Source organism: Musca domestica, unplaced genomic scaffold (assembly GCF_030504385.1).
Source record: "Musca domestica strain aabys unplaced genomic scaffold, Musca_domestica.polishedcontigs.V.1.1 19, whole genome shotgun sequence".
In the NCBI taxonomy this organism is placed as follows: Eukaryota; Metazoa; Arthropoda; class Insecta; order Diptera; family Muscidae; genus Musca; species Musca domestica.
In genome coordinates, this window is record NW_026712245.1 from 6868859 (window position 1) to 6892347 (window position 23489).

General features: G+C 36.0%; 1 protein-coding gene across 2 annotated transcripts in view; it reads right to left on the minus strand.

Annotated features, from left to right (window-relative positions):
• The window catches only part of LOC101888447 (uncharacterized), a 53361-nt gene continuing 29872 nt past the window's right edge, over nucleotides 1-23489 (minus strand). For both annotated transcript variants that reach the window (XM_059121202.1, XM_005189341.4), the window contains exons 2-5: nucleotides 4768-6577; nucleotides 1287-1439; nucleotides 1030-1213; nucleotides 1-963 (exon numbers count right to left, since the gene is read on the minus strand). In XM_059121202.1, the coding sequence (XP_058977185.1) occupies nucleotides 611-963; nucleotides 1030-1213; nucleotides 1287-1439; nucleotides 4768-5463 (1386 nt within the window). In that variant the 5' untranslated portion in view covers nucleotides 5464-6577 and the 3' untranslated portion in view covers nucleotides 1-610. The remainder of the gene's footprint in view (nucleotides 964-1029; nucleotides 1214-1286; nucleotides 1440-4767; nucleotides 6578-23489) is intronic.

Genomic DNA, 23489 nt, shown 5'->3' on the forward strand with positions numbered 1-23489 from the left:
TAAATTATGGAGATTTATAATTCTTTTTATTGTCATTTCTTGTCTTGGGGTTTTTTGATCGTTTGGAACTTTTGCTACTTAAACGCGAATGATTTGTACAATTTTACAATTTGTTTTTGTTTTTTCTTGTTTGTTTGTTTAATAATAACAACAATAATAATAGTAATAATTTTTTAATAATTATAATAACAAATAAAAATAATTAACTTAATTAATTAAACAACAAAATCTAACACAACAATTACAAAAAACTTTAAGTATTTTTTTGTTAATTTTCTTTTCTTACATCTTAAATAGTACAAGAGATATAGGTTCTTTTGTTTTATTTTTATATATATATGGGTGTGGAGAGAAGGACTAATACAAAAAATGGAATGTAGTCTAGGGAATCGTTGTTGTTGCTGTTTTCTGTTTTGGAATTCGGTTCCTAATCTCTTGTGGAGATTTGGGGTGCTGCTTTTGGCTTGGCTTGCTTTTGTTTTTTTGGAGTTTATGCAGAGAATGTGGCGTGGGGGGAGGTGAGAAGTAAAGATAGTTGCTTTCTACAATTGCTAATGAGAATGAGATGGTGGTGGGGCTGGCCTGGCTAATCAGTTCAATTTCGAGCGGGTCAAACCAATTGCGTGGCAGCATCCATGCCAGATTGTATTTTAATCTCCGATTTCATGGGTTTTTCAATTAGAACTCTTTGGGCATTCTTATCGTTAGGTGTCTTAACTAAAAGATTCGTTGGTTTCGTTTGGTGGTGGTGGTGGTGGCCATAGCCAAAGCCCATGGAACGTTTCTTGCGTTCCCTTTCGAAATGTAGGCGTACATAGTGTATGGGTATATCGACACATTCACCGCCCACACCATCGGCATCCAAGTAAACACCACGCACCAAAATCGAATTGGAGCACTTGAGGGCGGCCAGAATCAGAAACGGAATGACATGGGTTAGCCAGTAACTCAAGATTAGATTATCTGTAAATAACAAAGTTTGTAAATTGAAATGAAATACCTATCTGGGAACACATCACACATACTCACCTGGATAAACATACACATCCAACAGATTCCATATGCCACGCCAGGCATTGACCGCCCCGAAAAACTCCGCAAAATAATACACATCGCAAAATATCAATTTGAAAATGCCATCTATACGCTTGCACACCCAACGGACAAAGGGATGCAGAACGAATGTAAAACCGACCGTAACATAACCCATTATCTACAAGGGAAATAGAGAGAGAGAAGGAGATAATCAATGATAAGCGTCTGGACATGTTTTTACTCCTTCTTACCAATGATGACCATGCCGATTTGGCCTTCTCGCCGGGATACACCGTTAAATCCATTATGCCCCACAGACCTCTCCATGCTATTACCACCAGTGTACCAATAACAAATATCGAAAATAATGTGTCCATAACATATAGGCCAGGTTGTTGAAAGCCCTGTTGGGGAACAAAATTCATATTCGATTAATAATTAGAGGGGAAATAGGATGTATATAAAAATGAGAAGAAAAAGAAAAACGAAAAACTGAATTGGATAGCTCTTTCAAGAAAGTCGAATAACTTACGATATCAAAAAATAAATAAAAACCCAGAAATCAATGATATATCAGATTTGAAATGTGTTCATGCACAAAAATAAACATTATAAATTATTGACATTTGGGCGCCACAAGAAGTCCTTGCCATGAATACTTAAACATAACCCCAAATAGAAATACCTCTGATTGATTTTGGATACCACACCTCAATCTTGATTCTTAGGAGCACTCAAGCCCAAAAAATATATATAACCTGTAGTAGCATCTGCGGCAACTGGTCGAAACTGGTCGAATCCCATTCAGATAAATTACCAGTCTGTTTTTCTTCTGACGATGTGACACCGCGGTTGGTCGCTATTGATTGAAGTCCTAACCAGATAGAAGTCAACTTTGTTTAATCTATTTAAACAATCTTTGCTCCATTGTTTCGTAAATCCCGATGAAAACTATAGTAGCTTCATCTAGTCAAAAAAACATTGTCCAAGGCTGTCAGGGGGATGCTGGAATCATAGCAAGTTTCAATCTCTACTCGAATTCGAGCAGAAGTACTCCTGTTAGCAAAAAAATATAAAACGCGCCTCACATAACACAAAAGAGAGTAAACTTACTCTTCGAGCACTCCCGCTCGCGAGTAAAAACAACTAATATGAATATCAGACAAGTAACAATATTGGGATTCCATACCTCAAGGTAACGTCGGAAAGTGGGAAGATTACAACCAACAAATGTTTCCAAGGCTGGCAGCTCTTTGGAGAACAATTCCAAAACGCTCTGCTAGAAGATACTAACATTAATGGGATGGAACACAGGTGGAAACGAAATGATTGTAACTCTTTCTGAGAGTTAAAGAAAAAGCGAACGGGAATTTTTGCTGTATAAAGCTGTGCTTTGATCCATGATTTAAAATACATAGAGAAAAGCTCTAAACTCTCAAGGGTATAGCGAGCTGCATATATTCTAATTGCAGGAGCACCAAAAAGTACCCTTCGCTTCGGTCGAACTTGGCATACAGTACAGGGTCACGCCAGTTTATATTTTAGGAACTAAAGTAAACTTTAGTCCTCATTGATTACATTTCTCTATCCATGAAGTTTGACAAATAGGATAACTCCAACGTCGAATACTGCAGGATGTGCCAAGATGCGGAAGAGAATGTGCCGTTTGAGTACATTTTATGCCACTGCCCCGCCTAATTAAGAGAGAGAGAGAGAGAGAGGGAAGAAAGAGAGTCTATGAATTATGGGTAAACACTCCATTCATGATCTCAGTGAGGATATGCATAATGATGGGAACTGTGCCTGGTAGGTCCATGCAGGAATTTGGCAAAATAGTGGGTAGGAACCACTGCACAATAAACACGTAAAAAAAGAGTAAGTTCGGCCCGGTCGAACTTTTAATACCCGCCACCAACTGGAACGAATTTGGAAATTTTCAAAAAATAAAATACGTTAAAAATTCTGTTAAAATCTTTAAAAAAACCGAATATATCCATTATATTGGGGTCTATACGAAGACCTGGACCTTTATAGGCAAATTTTGTCATAAGCCTTTACAACATTCAAAAAGGAAACTCGAAACAAAAAAATTCCGGTAAAGAATATAGCCGAATATAGGAAGGTACCGTTATATCGGGACTATATGAAGACCTGGACCTGCATAGACAATTTTCTGTCATTGACTGTAGTACCTATTAGGAAATTCAAATAGGAAATTTCAAACAATTTCGTTAAATGTTGTACCTAAAATCGTCAAAATACCGAATATAGGGAGGTACTGATATATGAGGCCAATACGAATACTTGGACCTGCACAGTCATAGAAAATTCGAAATATGAAACAACTCCGATGAACGTACAAATAACTAAAAGGGGGAGGGGGAGGGGGAGGGGATGGCTTCCATTGTATGTGGGCTATACGATATAGTGGACCTATACATTTTTCTTCCAGGGGGTAAAGTGCTTAAAAGAACTTGTAGTATGGATTTTTAGACAATTCCATTGAAAAATGTAGTGTCAAAATACTGAATATAGGGAGGTACCGTTATATGAGGGATATATATACTCTTATACTCTTTCGATGGATAAAGTACTCAGAATGAACTCCTTTTGTGAATTTTTAGTCAATTTCATTGAAAAATTTTGCTACAATCATCAAAATACCGAACTTGACCTGCCTGCAGACAAAAGACTGATCTGTGCAAAATTTTATAGACAGACGGACAGGGCTAAATCGTCTAAGAATTTTACGCTGATCAATTTGTCTACAATTATTATTTCGATGAGCTATACTATGTGTGGTCGAGGGTACAGAAATCGAACGTCAAGTTTTTTGCATATTTACGAGTAATTGTCTTCACATAGAACAATATATATTCTTCTTTTGGATGATCAGAAATAGGTTCATAGGAGAGACCATAAAGGTCTTCACAGTGAAAGCTCGGAAGATCTTCGTAGAGCTCTCCTTTTCCTCTGTCCCATGGACTAGTTGGCAGGTTGCCTTACTGACTGCTCACTGCCTATGCAACGGTTATTCAATGATGTGCTATTTTTTGTCACGTTTTTGCCTTGGTTCATAATTAATACCTCAAATATACTGGATGACGCAGCAGTTGTAGGAGGAGGAATGGGCCGGGGAAGTGTGTTTGTCGCCGTTCGATTTATTTGCAGTACTGCTTTATTGTTATTCTAAATTTTGATGGGCAAACGAAAACTCCTCTTGGAAAACTCGTACATCACCTAATATTTATTCAACATTAGTCTTCTTCGCATTAGAGGGGAAGGTAGGGTTTCTATAGGCAACTAAGGAGAACTACTTCGTCTTCTCATGGGTTACCTAGAATAGATAATATCGGAAGTCTGCGTAAAAGGTCTCAAAGGTCTCCCTTCTGATAGTAGACCTTAAGGTCTTCTCAAGTATGACATCGAATCGTTCAGAGGTCTTCACATACAAGACCAAGAAGCCCTAGGACGAGAGACCTAGAAGATCTTTGTACAGAACAATGGATGTTCTCCAAATAGGTTGTCCGAAAGGGGTTCATAAGGAAGACTCTAAGTGTTTCCAGAATACCAGAAAGGTCAGAAAAAAACCTGAAAGGCCTTTGTAGAGAAAATCTGCAAACTGTTTTTTAATATAAGACCTGGAAGATCTTCCAATAGAAGATCAGACAGATCAAAGTTAAAGTTTTCACATATCATAGTAACAACAAATATCCGATAGCCACTACTTACCGCAATCTTAAACATTGTCTCCACATCGAAATAATCACTCTTGTGATCCATTATCACCGAATACGGTGCAGCGCCCAGATTCCTCACCGTTCGTGTGGCAATCAGGAACAGTACCGCCACCGAGGTCACAATGCAAATGATTATCAACGAACTGGCACTGGTCAGCCAGTCGCAGAGGACCCATGACCCCCGCCACATGTTCACGCATACGATGCCGAACACAAAGGTGTAACAGCGTGAGATGACGTAGTACGTGAGACGATGTTTGTCCGGATGTATGTGATCGATGAAGAAGCGCTGCGTCAGCGTAAAGACAAAATGTCCAATGCCGCCAATGAGGAACGAGCAGAGGGCGGACAGCGGGATGTTTTGGGGAAATATCAGGACACCAATCAGTTCCCAGGTGCCGCGCCAATAGGCAATGACACAGGGCGCCACAACAAAGCAGGATAAGAGAACGTCTAGGGTTTCCAGGAGCAAATCATGGGAATTGCGTTCTTTCTTCTTTTTCGATGTGGCGGCTGGTAGTGGTAGTGATGTTGTTGTTACAGCTTGTGTTGTTGTCGACTGTGTTGGTGGCAATGCAGGTGTGGTGTGATGTGTCGGAACTATTTGAGCCTTCTGACAGCTGCTGGGCGGTGGCAGGCATGGCTCAGAATCTTCATTTTTACGATCGGCCTCATTGTGTAGCATCATAGTGATGGGGTATTGGTTCCCACTTGGGTCTTAAGAGAATATCTTGAATGGTTTCTTTTGCTGTTGTTGCTAGCTTAGAAAATATGGCAGCTCTGTGTGTGTGTGTGCGTGAGAGTGTTTCACAATCGGATTAAGCTTCAACCTTTAGCCTTGACCTTGAGCTTTATTTCCAAAACAAATATCATCTCAGGCCTGCATCATAGGGAAACATTTTCAGCGCTGATGGACCAACAAATGGCTGATAGGGCGGTGGTGGTGGTGGTGTTAAGGTGACCAGATTGTTTGTCGTAGTCGTTATCGTTGTTGTTGGCTTTTTCGACTGTATTTTGAGGCTAATTAGTGCCGATGCTGGGGGGTATTGGTCTTGTCAAATTCGCCTTGGGGACAATGAGAAATTTGCCGTTTCAAATGAGCAGCAGCCATACAACAACAGCAGCAGCAGCAACAACAATACTAATAATAACACAACAATAAATTTATGGCAATTATCAGGTACAATTATCACAAGGCGTTGTCGTTGACGTATGTTTTGCCTCAGTTCCTCCCCAGCAATAGTTGGTTTTGTTTTTGTTGGTCTCCTCTCCTTCTTACCTTTCACTTTTGGCCTCTCTCTTTCTCTCTCTCTCTCTCTGTCTCTGGATGAGGTGTAATTTTTACGTCATACTCATTACCACCTCCTTGCATCCATTCAATCTAATCCAATCTCTGATGTTGCAATCACTAATTTGCCGAGTCTCTTCTTCCCTCAGACTTGCTGGCTGACTGTCTCACTCTCGGCCCACTGTCTTCCTATGCAACAGTTATTCAATGATGTGCTAATTGTTGCCACGTTTTTGCCTTGTTTTATAATTAATTCCTCAAATATGGTTGGATGACAGAAAAATTGTGGATGGAGGAGGATATGGAGATGTATTTGTTGCTGTCTTATTTGCTTTGCATTTATTGTCGCTTATTTGTTGTTGTAAATTGTGATGGACAAACGATAATTCCTCTTTGTCAAACTGAGATATCACCAAAATCTGTATTCAAGATAAGCCAAGGGCTTTGCTATTCGTCAGGGGTTTAGTTTTATCGCTATTTGTTACATTTAGTTATGGGCCAATTATCTGATAATCTGCAAATAGAACAATGGAGTAAAACAAAACGATAACAAATTAAGATAATAATTTAATAAAGATATTGTAACAATTAAATCATTTATTTATAAATATTGACAAACAAACAAGTTGTTTTCGCAGAGGAAAGTATATGGGAAGTGAGAGGAGGTGATAATAGCTCAGTAACATGAAGTTCACAGACAGCGGGGTGGACGATATTAATAAATTATTGTACTCAGAGTGATTTTTAGGGTCAAAAAAGGGGATTTTTACAAAAAAAGGGAATATCGGAGGCACTTGTACGATGAGGACATTGCAAAACAATCACCAAATACGCAAAACTCTAGGAAAGTAGAAGTCACTGATTTAGCTTCATTCACTTTAAATTTAATCCATTATTAGGGAGAGGATAGTATCGGATGAATAGGTCCTTCGGATCATAACGATACATTGTTATACCCTCCAACAAAGTATATATACCCTCCATATTAAGTTTGTCATTCCGTTTGTAAGACCTCGGAATATACATTTTAGACCCCACAAAGTATATATATTCTTGATCAGCATAAAATTCTATGTCGATTTAGCATTGTCCGTTTTTTGTCCGTCTGTGGAAAACACTCTAGCTTCTGAACGAAATGAAGTAGGTTGATAAAATTTTACCCAAATGTATATTACGTCCGTAGGACTTTTGGTATTGAAAATGGGTGATGTAGGTCCACGCCTTCGTTTAGTCCCCCCATATAATGACATCTCCCGATATTCGGTATTTTGATGATTTTAGAGACAAAAATTCACCGGAACTGTTTCAAATTTGGTATTTCAAGTTTATAATCGATACTACAACCTATGACGGAAAATTGTCTATGAAGGTCTATGTCTTCGTATAGCACCAATATAACGATACCTTCCGATAATCGGTATTTTGAAGACATTATTCAGCGGAATTGTTTGAAATTTTGTATTTGAAAACCCTAATGGGAACTACAGCTTATGACAAAAAATTGCATATGTAGGTCCATAACTTCGTATAACCCCCATAGAACGACACCTCCCGATATTCGATATTTTGATGATATTAGCGACATTATTCAACGAAATCGTTTCAAATTTGGTATTTGAAGTTCGTAGTGGATACTACAGTCTATGACAGAAAATTATCTGTGCAGGTCCACCTTTTGGTATAGCCCCCATGTAATGGTAACTCCCTCTATTTGCGATTTTGATGATATTAGCGACATTATTCACCGGAATTCTTTCAAATTTCGTATTTGAAGTTCGGAATCGGTACTACAGCTTATTACTAAAAGTTACTTATTCAAGTCCACGTCTTCGTATAGCCCACGTTTATCATTAGGGCGGTATTTTTCGGCCAAATTTTCTTAAAATTTTCCAAGTTCCTTCCAAATGGTGGAGGGTATTAAAAGTTCGGCCCGGCCGAACTCAGCTGCTTTTTTACTTCATATAAGGCAAATTTTTTTATTTAAACACTTTGACCTTTTGTGAGATAGTTTCCAGAATGAGTGATCTAATTTTGCCCATATACGAACTTTAATATTACGATGTACTACATTTGGAGATATTTAGTTATAAGGCTAGCAGAGCTACAAACGAGGAAGTTTTGAAGCTTTATTTAACGGACAATATAAGCTATAAGTGTTAGGATTTTGAAGCTTCATTTGACGAACAAATTGAACTGTTAGCTTGGAAGTTTTGAAGCATAAACGGCGAGCTGAGTTATAAACGTAGATTTTTTTGAAGGACTAGTTGAACTATAAGCTGAGCTGTAAGAGGTGAATATATTAAGCTTTATTTGTAGGATTAGCTAAAGTAAAAACTTTAAAGATTTGAAGCCTGAGGAACTAGCTGAACTTGAAGCGTGAGCAATAAGCGTGAAAAAGTTGCAGAGCAATGAGCGTGAATTTTTTTAGATTTTTTAGATATAAACGCGAGAGTGTATTTGGAAGCTTTACTTATTTGACTATTTGAACTAAAAGCGTGGAGGTTTTGTAACTTTATTTGAAGGGCTAACTGAAATATTATCTAAAGGACTAGCTGGGCTATAAACCTGGAATTTTCGCAGATTTAGTTGCAGGACTTGGTACGTATTTTATTTGATTTATTTGGAACACTAAGTGATCTATAAGCGTGAAAGTTTTGAACATTTTTTAAAAAAAATACAGAACAGAAAGCGTGAAAGTTTTGAAGCTTTTTCTAAAGAACGAGCTGAGCTAAAAGCGATTTCGTGTCACTGCCTTTCATAAATTTATTTGAAGGGTTAGGATTAGGATTTAATTATTAGGATTTGGAGTTTTTTATACCCTCAGCCATATTGCTACAGAGAGTATATATCATTTGATACGGCCAAAACGTGCCTCATCGAAACAACGGTTTTAGACCCTAGGTCTCTTTGGACCAAATCCGTTTCAGGATATTTGTAGTCGATGTCCGTTTATCTGTCTATCTGGCTGGGTCGCTCTCATGATAACTCTTGAAGAGAGTTTCCGATTTGATCCAAACTTGGTATGTTGTAGTATTATTGTCACACTTAGATCGAGTTCGGAGATGAGCAATATCGGTCCTCTCCTTCTGGTACCTCCCACACAAAATGTCAAAATGTTCAAAGAAAATAATTTATTGCACAGAAAGAGAAAGGATAATCCGATTTTGCTCCAACTTTTCAAATCCTAATATTTTCATCAGTGCTAGGTCTGGTCTGCGAAAATGGACAATATCGTTCCACTTCATCCAGTACTTCCCTCACAAAGGGTCAAAATTTTGAATAATTATAACTCTTATAAAATGCGATATAAGTGTCCGATTATCTTAAAATTACATACATCTCAATGTTTTTATTAACCCAAGGTCCGGTGTGAAGATGGAATACATATTACCATTCCTTTTGGTACCTGTCCTACAAAGGGTCAAAGTTTAGAATATCCAAAACTATTATAAAATCCGAAATAAGCTTCAGGTTCTCTTCAAATTGCACACATCAAAATATTGTTATTAACGCAAAGTCTGGTGTTAAGATGGAATATATCTGTCCAATCCATCTGGTACCTCCCCCACAAAAGGTCGACATTTTGAATAACGTTAAAGCTCATACAACGCGAAATTAACATCCGATTCCATTCAGATTAGGCATTATAATTTCCATCAACACAAGATCTGTTATAAAGATGGTAGAGATCGGACCATTTAGTCTGGTACCTCCCCCACAAAGGGTCAAAATTTTGAATAACCAAAACGATCATAAAATCCTAAATTAGTTTCCGGTTTTCTTTAAATTACACACATCACAATATTGTTATTAACGCAAGGTCTGGTGTGAAGATGGAATATAACGGTCTACACCTTCTGGTACCTCACTCACAAAAGGTCAAAATTTTGGGTATCCATGAAGCTCATAAACCGTGGAATTAACTTCCGATTCCATTCAGACCTGGCACATCTCAATATTTCCATCCACGCAAGATCTGTTATAACGATTGTAGAGGTCGGGCCATTTTTTCTGGTACCTCCTTCACATAGGGTTCATAATTTTGAAAAAAAACAAAACGCTCAAAGAAAGCGAAATAAGCATCCAACTCTCTTCAACTTCCACACATCCACATATTTTTGATAACGCTAGATCTTTTGTGAAGATGACATACATCTGCCAACCCGTTCTGGGATCTCACCCACAAAGGGTCACAATTTCCAGTACTTATATCTGTCATAACTTTGCTATATCTAAATATTTCTTTTAGTCAGAAATCTGTCAGAATTTGTATTTTATCAAAACTTTTTATTTCGCATAAAATTGGATATAACAATTCGATTTACTTCAAATTTTTTACATACCAATATTTTGATCTGTATTAGATGAAGTATTAAAATGGAATAGTTCCCTATATCTGGCACCTCACGCATATTTCCATATTTTCCAAAAATTATCACATATCTCATATAAAACGAAGGAAGTATTAGATATTGGTCGATGGTTTGGCACGTTGTAATATTAATATAAGCCTTAGGTCAGATACGAATTGGTCAATATTGGCAACTGCTTCGGAACTTCCCCCATAAAGGGTCAACAGTTTGACCATCTGTCGGCAAAACCGAAATACTATTTTACGTGTTTTATTTCGTGATTACTGCAGAAGGCTATTCCGTAAAATTTTCCAAGTTCATACCTTTTTATAGTATTTTACCAAGTACTTGTTTTTAATAACCGGAAACCGGAAAGTGTATTTTAAAAATATTTTTAAAGCAACAGCATAATAAATTTTTTGATTTTTTTAAGATTTGTGTGTGAAAGACTAGCTGTGGGCCACTAACAAACCAATTAATTTTTACAACATATTTTTCAAGAATCCCTTTGAAAAATTACCTCAAATCGGTTCAAGTGTCTTAACCCGTCATCTTAGGTCGTCGAACAAATTAGTTTTCAAACTTGTGATTTCTGGAAAAAAAATTCTCCGAATAAAGAGCGAATAGACGATCAGCTGAGTTTTAACGCTGGCTATAACCTTTTAGATTTTCCTTAAAAAGCGTTTGCTTCAAGTTAATATTTTATGAGATTATTGTCTAACAATTGTATGGTCATCAGTCGTAATGGTCACAGATTTGTTGGATGATAGGAGGTAAGATACAGTGGTGTGAATGGTTAAAAACATGCACATCTTAATAATATCACCCTGCACCTGATCCAATTTAAAGTAACCATTTACATTACAATGGGCACTAAAAGAATGCATCATCAATATTGAGTACAAAACTCTGCAATTTCACAGTGCCCCGTCACATTGTCACACTTTATTTTTGTGAAGTGACGGCAAGAGCCATTGTTAAGTCGTTAAGTGTGTCCTCAAGTGTGTTGTTGTTGCTGCTGCTGTCTCTATATCATTTGTTTAATCAGACGAATTGTCCGGCCATTATTCCTCGAATGCAGGCAAACAGAGCAGCTCCGCCGTCGAATGTCATTTATCTCTCCGGCTAATCTGCAATGTTCATTTGTCAGATTTGTTCAATTCTTATCAACGGGGAAATATAATGGGAGAAATATTTCATATGCGGCGGACCATTCGAAACAAAAAAAATGCATCTCTTCTGGCCGTTTGCACTTGAAGTGATTTCGATTCGTTTCGACGACACCAGAGAAAATAAATAATTGGAAATGATGATAATTATTTTCTTACAAACAACAGTAACTGCAACTTCAACAACAACAATCATAATTATGTTAATCAAACAAAGGAAAAATTTGTTGCTGTTACTGTTGTTGTTTAATTAATACAGGCATTGCTTGTCTCTCTGAGTGCAGTACAAACGTACACATAAATTCATACATACATATGTGTGTTTGTGTGCTGTCAGTCTAATTATATCAGTTAAATTTTAAGCCAAAGAAATGCAGTTCGATGCAGTTTAAAGGCGAGTGGGCGAGATAATCGGTTAAGACAAAAAATGTGAATACGAAAATAACAATAAACAAAAAAAAGGGTTATAAGTGGACAGAGGATGATAACAACAAACAAACTTAAATATTTTATTAAAATTAGTTGTATTATTAATGCGCATAAAAAATCTGCCACACTTGGTTAATGGTTTTATTGTTTTTCATGAGAAAAATATATTTTAAAAAAATTTTTCAAGTTCAAATCTAATGGCTTATCAGAGCGGCAAATCAAGATATTTTTCAAATAAATTTGATGTACTAATGAAACCAGACATTTCAGTAGGTTTTAATAATTTTTTTGGAGTATAGTAGATTAAAAACGACTTTTTAAAGATTTTTTTTTGGGACTACCCATGTAACTGTTTAGGCTTATTTAAGCGTATTCTTTGAAGGACCGTCAGAGTTCATTTCTTGAATTTTTGAGTTACTATTTAAGTAAAAAAATGCGGATTGTTTCTAGTGAGGGTATATATCATTTGATACGGCCAAAATATGCCTACGAAATAACGGTTTTAGACTCTAGGTCTCTTTGGACCGAATCCGTTTCAGGACATTTGAAGTCGATCTGGGGATATCCGTCCTTCCGTCCGTCTGTCCGTCTGGCTGGCGCGCCCGATTACTCTCAAAGGCAGTATTCGATTTGATCCAAACTTGGTACATAGTAATATTACAGGGTGAGATAAAAAAAAATGCAACAAAGTCAAACGCCATAATTTTTAAATTTTATTGAATGAAAGCAAAAAAGGTCGGAAATTTTAGAATAAGTTTAAATTCGTTCGAATTGGTCACCTTTGGCACGAATTATGGCCTTCAAACGGCCAATGGAACCGTTACACGCTGCCCGAATTCCCGGCTAAGCGCTTTCTTGCTTTCCAAAATACTTCAGATACAATAGTCTAACGGATTGGTATCCGGAGATTTTGGTGGCAATTGTGCGCTGGAAATGAAGCGTGGAACCTCATTTTGTAACCATTCTTGGGTGGCGAGTGCTGAGTGTCATGGTGCTGAGAACTGATGGAATGTTCAAGGTCTGCGGCGAAAATGTTTGCGTGCCCAAGCCTTTAATACACCCTCCACAATATTTTCGCGATAATTTTCGGCATTTATTCTGATGTTACGGTCCATCAATACGAGCGGAGAGCGACCATCGACTGTTATGGCGGCCCACACCATCACCATGGCCGGCGTTTAAGTTCTGGTGGCCAACCGTAAGTTCACATTTTCAGCTAACCTCTTTTGGCAAGTAAAAACCCGTTTGTTGTTTACAAACTGCTGGACAACGAATGTTTTCTAATCGGAGACGGAGAAAACAAAATTCGGCATTTCACCACTTTCGGCCATGCGAAGTAACTCTTTAGCTCTTTTGAGTCTATTTTCTTTCTGTTGCGGTGTAAGTTCTTGTACTATTTGGAATTTCAATGGCCTTACTCCGAGCTCTCTTTTCAATATTTGCCGAATGGAATATTGCGATATGTTCAGCTCACGAGCCTAGTCCGATTTGTCGGACGAGGGGCTTAGAAATGACAGCAGTCTGAAATTGTTTTTTTTTTCATCTCGAGTTCGGATATGGGCAATATCGGTCCAACCCTTCTGGTATCTCCCCCAGAAGGGTAGAAATTTTCAAAAAAAAAAAAAAAAATTACACAGAAGGAGAGAGTATGATTCGATTTTGCTCCAACTTTGCAAAACCTAATTTTTGCATCAGTGCTATATCAGGTGCGAAAATGGACAATATTAGTTCACTCCATCAAGAACCTCCCTCACAAAGGGTCAACATTTTGTCTTTAAATTACACACATCACAATATTTTTATTAATCCAATATCTGGTGGGAAGACAGAATATATCGGTCCACTTCTTCTGATATCTCCCCCACAAAAGGTCAACATTTTGAAGAACAATGAAGCTCAGAAACCGGAAAATTTACATCGGATTCCATTCAGTCTTGGTACATCTCAAAGCTTGGATCAACTAAAGATCTGTTATAAAAATGGTGGACCATTCCTTCTGGTACCTCCTCCATAAATTGTATAAGTTTTGAACAACCAAAACGATTATAAAATCCGAATTAAGCATTTGGTTATCTTCAAATTTTACACACCCCATTATTTTTACTAACACAAGATCTGCTCTGAAGATGGAATATATCGGTCCAATCCTTCCGGTACCTGCCCCACAAAGGGGTCAAAATTTTGAAGAACCATGAAACTTATAAACCAGAAAATTAACATTCCATTCAATTCATACTTCGCACATCTCAATATTTCCATCAAGACAAGATCTGGCGCGTTGCAATATTTATATCAGTTTTAGGTCAGATATGAATTGGTCAATATTTGCCAACTGCTTCGGAACCTCATCCATAAAGGCGGAATAACATAACTTAAGCCCGGGCGTATAAATGTGTCCGCAAAACCGACTGATTCTATTTTATTTTAAAATAGTAGAACATTTAAGTTTTATGCCATTATTATTTACCCCAATCCAATTGCTAGTAACCTTACCACTGTTCATGGGTGTTAAACGCAATTTATTTAAATAAGATAAGCAACTGGCTCTATAATAAATGGTAATAAATAAAAAACGAATAATATATGCATCGACAACTAATCACAAATATTTCATTTACAAACGTAAATATTCAGGAAGAATAAAGAATTTTAATATTTTTTTCATTTTTATACCCTCCATCTTGGAAAGGAGGGTATATTAACTTTGTCATTCCGTTTGTAACATCCTTAAATATTCGTCTTAGACCCCATAAAGTATATATATTCATAATCAGCATAAAATTCTAAGTCGATTTAACGATGTCCGTCTGTCTGTCTGTCTGTCTGTCTGTCTGTCTGTCTGTCTGTCTGTCTGTCCGTCTGTCTGTCTGTCTGTCCGTCTGTCTGTTGAAATCACGATACAGCCCACATTATTTGACGTAGAGCTCCAAAATTTAGCAGAGCTATTTGCATTGTGTCTAGGATGGTTGGTATTGAAAATGAGATATATCGGTCCACGTTCTGGTATAGTCCCCATATAACGGTACCTCCCGATATTCGGTATTTTGATGATTTATGCCACGTTTTTTCACGGATTTGTCTTAAAATTGGTATTTGTAGGTCATAACAGGTCCCTGAGCGTGTGGCAAAACATTGCATGTATGGGTCCAAAATTTGGTATAGCCCCCATATAACGGTACCTCCAGATATTCGGTAATTTGATGATTTTTGCAAAATTTTTTTACGGATTTGTCTGAAAATCGGTATTTGTTGGTCATAATGGGTTCCAGCTCCGGTGGCGAAACATTGCATGTATGGGTCCGTGATTTGGTATAGCCCCCATATAACGGTACCTCCCGATATTCGGTATTTTGATGGTTTTTGCCACATTTTTTCACTGATTTGCCTAAAAATTGGTATTTGTGGGTCATAATGGGTCCTAGTTCGTGTGGCGAAACATTGTAATTATAGGTCCACGTTTTGGTATAGCCCCCATATAACGGGACCTCCCGATATTCGGTAATTTGATGATTTTTGCCACATTTTTTTCACGGATTTGTCTGAAATTTGGTATTTGTTGGTCATAATTGGTTCCAGCTTCGGTGGCGAAACATTACATGCATGGGTCCATTATTTGATATAGCCCCCATATAAAGGTACCTCCCGATATTCGGTATTTTGATGGTTTTTGCCACATTTTTTCACTGATTTGTCTAAAAATTGGTATTTGTGGGCCATAATGGGTCCTAGTTCGTGTGGCGAAATATTGTAATTATAGGTCCACGTTTTGGTGTAGCCCCACATTACGGTACCTCCCCATAATCGGCATTTTAATGGTTTTTGCCACATTTCTTCTAATGTTTATTTTACCCTAAGGTGGAGGGTATTAAAAGTTTGGCCCGACCGAACTTAATGTTTTTTTACTTGCTTTTTTTGCTTTAGAACAAACAACGTTTCACAGATAATTCAATTCGAAATAAATTGTTGTCGTTTAATCGATGACAGTTGTGTTGTAGCAACAAAACACACAGCACACATACGCAGTAATAGCTCGCAAGACCAAGCAAGCAAGAAAACCTGTCTGCCGGTCCGCTGCCAATGCATATACATCAAGTTGGTGTTTTGTTTAGATTACAACGCATTTTCCAAACATCGAAGAATTCAATTGAATTTATTGACTTGGACACTTTACCTCCAACGCCTCAGTGGATGGATAATGTGATCGCTATTGATTTGGATAATGTAGCGAAGGAATTGACATAATTTGCCATTGATCTTGAAATGCTATTTATGTGTGGAGTGTGGAAGGTCATGGAAATGACAGGTATGACGAAATACAGGTGTTTTCATTGATCATGAAAAATTCAATATAGCAAATAGTTAAATTATATTATAAATTATGGCAGCTACAATCATTTATAACTCTTTCAAAATTCAATGTTAAAGCTCTGTTAAATCTTGAAAAAAAGAAATAATTTGAATAATCCAAAAATGGGTCTGATAGTTCCTGAATGAAATTACAAAAATTCGCTATTATATCTCTTATAATCCTTGAAAAAATATGATTTAAAAAATTCACGATTATACCTTTGATAGTCCTTCAAAAACGAATTTGAGAATCCACCATTAAAACTCTAATATTCCTTGATTGTCCGTGAAAAAAAATCTTTAGAAATCCATGCAAATCCGTGCGATTAAACCTCCGATACTCATAGAAAAAATGAAATAAAAAATCAACGGTCAAATAGTCCTTAAGAAATATTTAATCCTAGATTATGGATTAAAAAAAAAGGTAAATATAAATCCTTCAAAAAAGAAAAATTTAAAAACAAGTAAAAAAGCAGCTAAGTTCGGCGGGTCGAACTTTTAATACCCTCTATCATTTCAAAGAACTTGAATTTTTTCAAATAACTTCCGGAAACTACCACTTAAATGAAAACTGTGATATGGAGACTATACGAAGACGTGGATCTGCTTACGAAAATTTTTGTCATAGGCTGTAGTAACCATTACGAACTTCAAATTCCCAATTCGAAACAATTCCGGTGAATAATGTCGCACAAATCATAAAAATACCGAGTAACGGGAGGTAATGTTATACAAAGAGGTGGACCTGAATACAAAAATTTTTGTCATAGGATGTACTACCCATTACAAACTTTAAATACCAAATTCGAAACAATTCCGGTGAAAAATGTCGCACAAATCATAAAAATACCGAGTATCGGGAGGTACCGTTATACGAAGAGGTGGACCTGAATACAAAAATTTTTGTCATAGGCTGTAGCACCCATTACGACCTTCAGATATGAAATTTGAAATATTTCCGGTAAATAATGTCGCTAAAATCATGAAAATACCGAATATCGGGAGGTACTGTTATATAGGCGATATACGAAGACGTGGACCTTCATACGATTTTTTTCCATAGGTTGTAGTAACCATTAAGATCTTCTAATACGAAATTTGAAACCGTTCCGGTGAATAATGTTACTGAAATCATCAAAATACCAAATATCGGGAGATACCGTTATATGGCGGCTATACGAAGACCTGCACAGACAATCTCCTGTCATAGGCTGTAACATCCATTTGGGACTTCCAGTACCAAATTTGAAACAATTCCGGTGATTAATGTCGCTAAAATCAACAAAAAAGTCGAATATCGGGAGGTACCGTTATATGAAGGCTATACGAAGACGGGGATCTGCCCAGACAATTTTCTGTCTTAGGCTGTAGCATCCAATTCGAACTTCAAATACCAAATTTGAAACAATTCCGGTGAATAATGTCTCTAAAAAAACATCAAAATACCGAATATCGGGAGGTACCGTTATATGGTGGCTATACCAAAACGTGGACCTACATGGCCCATAATACCAAAAGTCCTGCAGATATAATATACATTTGAGTAAAATTTTATCAATCTACCTTATTTCGTTCGGAAGCTAGAGTGATTTCCACAGACGCACTATGGGTAAAAAGCATGATTTTTTGGCATAAAGTCATTTTTTTTTTGGTTTCATATTTTGAAATTTAACTGATTTCCTAAATGTAGATACCCACATTAGAAAAAAAAATGTTTAATATCAATACGGGTGGCAACCCTTTTTTGCTGGCGAGCTTTTAAAGTCAGCTGTTTGAAAGTCACTTTGATTTGGTACAACTGGCGGTAAAGATCAGCTAAGTTCAAGTACTTCTGATTTGACAAAATTGAAAAAAATAAAATGTGTAATTATGGAAAACGTTAGTGCAGGTATGTACAATTAAGACGAGGTGCCCTTTTTGTCATAATTGTCTGTTGTTGTAATACTGTGAATTGTTTCGTTTATGTATAGCTTTATATAAAATCTATAAATTGTAGTTGTGTTCCGTGGAGTGTAACTTGTGAATGGCAAAGCATTGCAAAAAGGTATAAATGCCAAGTTATTAACAAAAGTGTGTTAATTAATGAGTAACTAGCCTTTTTTGTTCTATTTTGTGCCAACACGTGTTTTGCAGATAAACATGTGTTTGTCCATGCAGCGCTTATTGAAATTTGGAGAAGCAACAATCGCTCAGAAGATGCACTTGTGAAATATGTGTTACAGAATATCAATAATATCAGTTTAAATGAAGACCAAATGCGTTTGATATCAAAACAAGTGAAAGATTTTGTTAATTATATAAAAAAGCATTTGCCAAAGTGCATCCGTAAACTAGAGCGATTTAAAACTAAACATTCAAAATGGCTTAGCAAAAGTATAATTATTGTAATGAATGAGCAGTATGTTTCTCCAAATCATCATAGCCGATCGGCCAGATCGGCTATATAGCAGCTACATGAAATAGTGCCCCAAATCATATGAAAATTCGTAGGTCATCTTGGGAGAATAAAAAATGTATACCAAACAAATTTCACTTCAACAGCTTCATAAATAAAAAAGTTGGGTCAAATAGGCCAAATCGGCTATATAGCAGCTATATGAAATAGTGCCCCAAATCATATGAAAATTCGTAAGTCATCTTTGGGGTATAAAAAATTAATACAAACCAAATTTCACTTCAATAGCTTCATAAACAAAAAAGTTGGGTCAAATCGGCCAGATCGGCTATATAGCAGCTATATGAAATAGTGCCCCAAATCATATGAAAATTCGTAAGTCATCTTTGGGGTATAAAAAATTAATACAAACCAAATTTCACTTCAATAGCTTCGTAAACAAAAAAGTTGGGTCAAATCGGCCAGATCGGCTATATAGCAGCTATATGAAATAGTGCCCCAAATCATATGAAAATTCGTAAGTCATCTTTGGGGTATAAAAAATTAATACAAACCAAATTTCACTTCAATAGCTTCATAAACAAAAAAGTTGGGTCAAATCGGCCAGATCGGCTATATAGCAGCTATATGAAATAGTGCCCCAAATCATATGAAAATTGGTAGGTCATCTTGGAAGCATAAAAAATGCATACAAACCAAATTTCAATTCAATAGCTTTGAAATTAGAGTTTATGCCAAAATAAACGTAAAAAAACCCATAGTGAGACGGATAGGCGGACGGACATCGCTAAATCGACATAGAATTTTATGCTGATCACGAATATATACATATATACTTTGTTGGGTCTAAAATGTATATTTCGAGGTGTTACAAACGGAAATACAAACTTAATATACCCTCCATACTATGGTGGAGGGTATAAAAAGCAGTTAGTTCCGCCGGGACGATCTTTGAATATCCTCCACCATTTGTGACGAATTTGGAAATTTTCAAAAAAAAAAAAAAAAAAATGAAGTCTATTAAAAATTATGTTGAAATCTTAAAAATACCAAATCCATTACGAACTTCAAATACCAAATCTGATAGTCCTTGAAAAAATACTTTTTAATAATCCACGATTATAACTCTGTTAATCCTCGATTCCATGATTATAGCCTTGCAGGGCCTTCAACAAATTTATTATAAAAAAAATATTGAATTATAATCATTGAAAATGAAAAAATCGAGATCTCTGATAGTCCTTGAGGAAAGTCAATTAAAAATCACGATTATAGCTCTGATAGTCCTTAAAAAAATAAATATTTATTGAAAAATCTACGATTATTAGTCTGATAGTCTGACAGTTTCTTTAAAAAAAAACTTCGATAATAGATCTGATAGTCCTTGAATTTGTTTACGTAAAGAATCCAGTATTATTTTTTTGAAAGCCCGTATTGTTCCGTTCTGCTTGTCCTCAAAAAAATAATAAATAAAGAAAATAAAAACATTTTAACTCTGTTTGTCCTTGAAAATATTTTTTTTCAAAAATTCAAGATATTTTCAAAAATCTTAAAAAAACGACTATTCCTCTGATATTCCTGAAAATATTCTTAAAATCCACTCATAAGGCTCTCACAGTCCTTGAATTTTTTTTTAAATTTTTTTTAAAAAAATATTATTTTAAAATGTAAAACTTAAAAAAAAAACAAATACAATGACGTGTTAAGTGCGGCCGGGCCGAATATTATGTTAATATACCATATCCATAGTAGGTAGTAGTAGTAGTGGGTCAAGGGTATAAATATATTTTTTTTTCAAAATGCATATCCAAAAATAAAAATACAAATATAGGACATTTTCTATAACCATCCAATTAGAACTTTGATTATATTTTAAAAATCCACGATTTAGGTGTGATTGTACTTAAAAAAAAATGAAAATATCCAAAACATTATTAAATTATTGTGAATCCCCGCTGCTTTCATTTCACAGTTGACATAGAGGCATTGAATTTTTCTACAAATTAAATTGCGGAAACCGATAGCACGTCTTAAAAATATAGTTCATGGCTGAGAAACGTGCATAGTTAGTTCGCCAGTCGAACTTGACGCCGTTTTGTTTTGTTTAATTTGTTCTTTTTTTTCTATTCCAATAGCAGTAGCAACAAGTTCTTGACAAACTGCCTGACAAATGACCAAATGACAAATGATATGCAGTTCAGTCAGCCTCCACAATATCACGACTATAATATATATACTATCTAAATATCTAACAGACTAGCTGACTGACCATCTAATCAAGGAAGTCTTGCTGCGTTTGCTGTAGTTTTTTTATATTTCAATTTTCTGCACAAAGGTTGGAGAACAGCAGTTGGTCTTGTTGTTGTCTATTTATTTATTATTGATCGTACTTGGGAATCGTTGGCGTTGTCGTTACAACAAATGCATACTGCATTGTCCATTTGGCATTTGTTGTACGAATGCCATTATATTCGAACATGTATGACAACAATGGTCAGGGTAGTTTTCATTTGTATCTTTTGCTGGAGAGAAATTTGTTTTTTGCTTTTTTTCTGATATTTTGGAAAGTGTCGAGGCTATTTTGAGGGATTTGAAATATGTATCATGATCAAAGGTCAAACATAATATGTTAGTGTAATAATATGTTAGTGTAATTTTTAATAAGTTTAATTTTTTGAAGGTAACTTTTTCTATGTCAATTTTAAGGTCGCAATAAATTTAAAACTGGGTCACCAATACATCTCGAGAAAACTTTTGGTTAATGTAAGGAAGAGTTGAAATATTTATTGTAAAATTTGATTAATTATGTAATTGTATTAAAATTGTGCAGAGAGTATAATCGAAGTTATACAATCGCAGCAAAAACATAAGAGCCGAATAACCCAAAACAAATTACCAAAAGGATGTAAAAATTGGTTGTTGATGATTTTAGTCTTCCACAACGATATCGACATTTCGATTTTCATATTTTTCTAACCAGCGACTTTTGAACCAAAGTCGATTTCGATTTCAGGGCTTTTTATGTGTAGCTTTGTCAAAAAGATGATAAGATCGATGTTTAGACTTTTTGGTGGACTCCTCGTTAACAAGCTCGAGAGGAAATGAAGACAAAATTCAGAATCTTAAATTTGAGAATCGATTACAAAATTCGATTTAGCCATTCCCGGTTACGAAAGGTCCTAAAATGGTACTTAACTTCGAAAATGATACCATTTGGTATTATGTGAATGGGTAGAGTTTGAAACATTCTGTACTAAATGGTACTAATTTGGAACAATTCCAGAATGAAACTGGAATTTTGAAATTTTGTATTGGGGTCTCTGTTGGTGATAGGTTTTTGATAAAAAGGTGGTTTTGGAAATGTGTACTACAAATGCACGAAAAGTACTTAATAGTTAATAGAAAGTTATTGGGTGAACAGATAGTGCTTGAAATCTGAAATTTGATATTAGGGTCGCTGTTCATGTGTATGGAGGTGATTTCGGATATCTTCAAATATGATACTTAGGTGGTTTCCGAAATGTGTACTATAATTGCACTAAAAGTACTGAATTTGATATTTGGATTACTGGTGATATCTGTGTTTCAGATTTGACAGTGGTGTGGAAATGCGTCCTATATTTTTGTGAAAAGTACTAAAATGTACTAAATTTGGTATTTGGTGAAGGGATAGAGCTAGAGTCCCGAAATGTGATTTTGTGGTTTCTGTTGGTATCTGGGAGAGGGTTTTGAAAATATTTACTATAATTGTTAAAAAGTTGAATCCTGAAATTTAATATAGATGTCTCTTTTGGTGTCTGTGGTTGAGAGAAGGAGCTGGTTTTGGACATCCGTAGTATAACTGTACGTAAAGCATGGTAATTTAATTGGCATTGGGTCTTAGGAAAGATAATTCTGAAATTTGATATAGAGGTTACTGTTGGTATATATTGTTATACCCTTCATCATAGAATGGAGGGTATGTTAAGTATGTCATTCCGTTGGTAACACCTCGAAATATACATTTTAAACCACACAAAGTATATATATTCTTGATCAGCATAAAACTCTATTAGCGATGTCTCGATTTAGCGGTGTCCGTCCGCTTGTGGATATCACTCTAGCTTCCAAACGAATTGAAGTAGATTGGTAAAATTTTACTCAAATGTATATTATGTCTGTAGGACTTTTGGTATGGAAAATGGAAAAATGGAAAATGGCCATGTAGGTCCACGTTTTGGTATAGCCCCCATATAACGGTAACACCCGATATTCGGTAGTTTGATGTTTTTAGCGACATTATTCACCGGAATTGTTTCAAATTTGGTATTTTAAGTTCGTAAAGGATACAAAAGCATATGCCAGGAGCCCCCATATAGCGGTAACCCCCGATATTCGGTACTTTGTTGATTTTAGCGACGTTATTCACCGGAATTGTTTCAAATTTGGTATTTGATGTTCGTAATGGATGCTACAGCCTATGACAGGATATTGTCTGTGCAGGTCCACGTCTTCGTATAGCCCCATATAACGGTACCTCCCGATAGTCGGTACTTTGTTGATTTTAGCGACATTATTCACCGGAATTGTTTTAAATTCGGTATTTGAAGTTCATAATCGATACTGCACCCTAAGACAGAAAATTGTCTGTGTAGGTCCACGTCTTTGTATAGCCCCCATATAACGGTACCTCAAGATATTCGATATTTTGATGGTTTTTGTGACATTATTCACGATTTTTTTGAGTTTCGCATT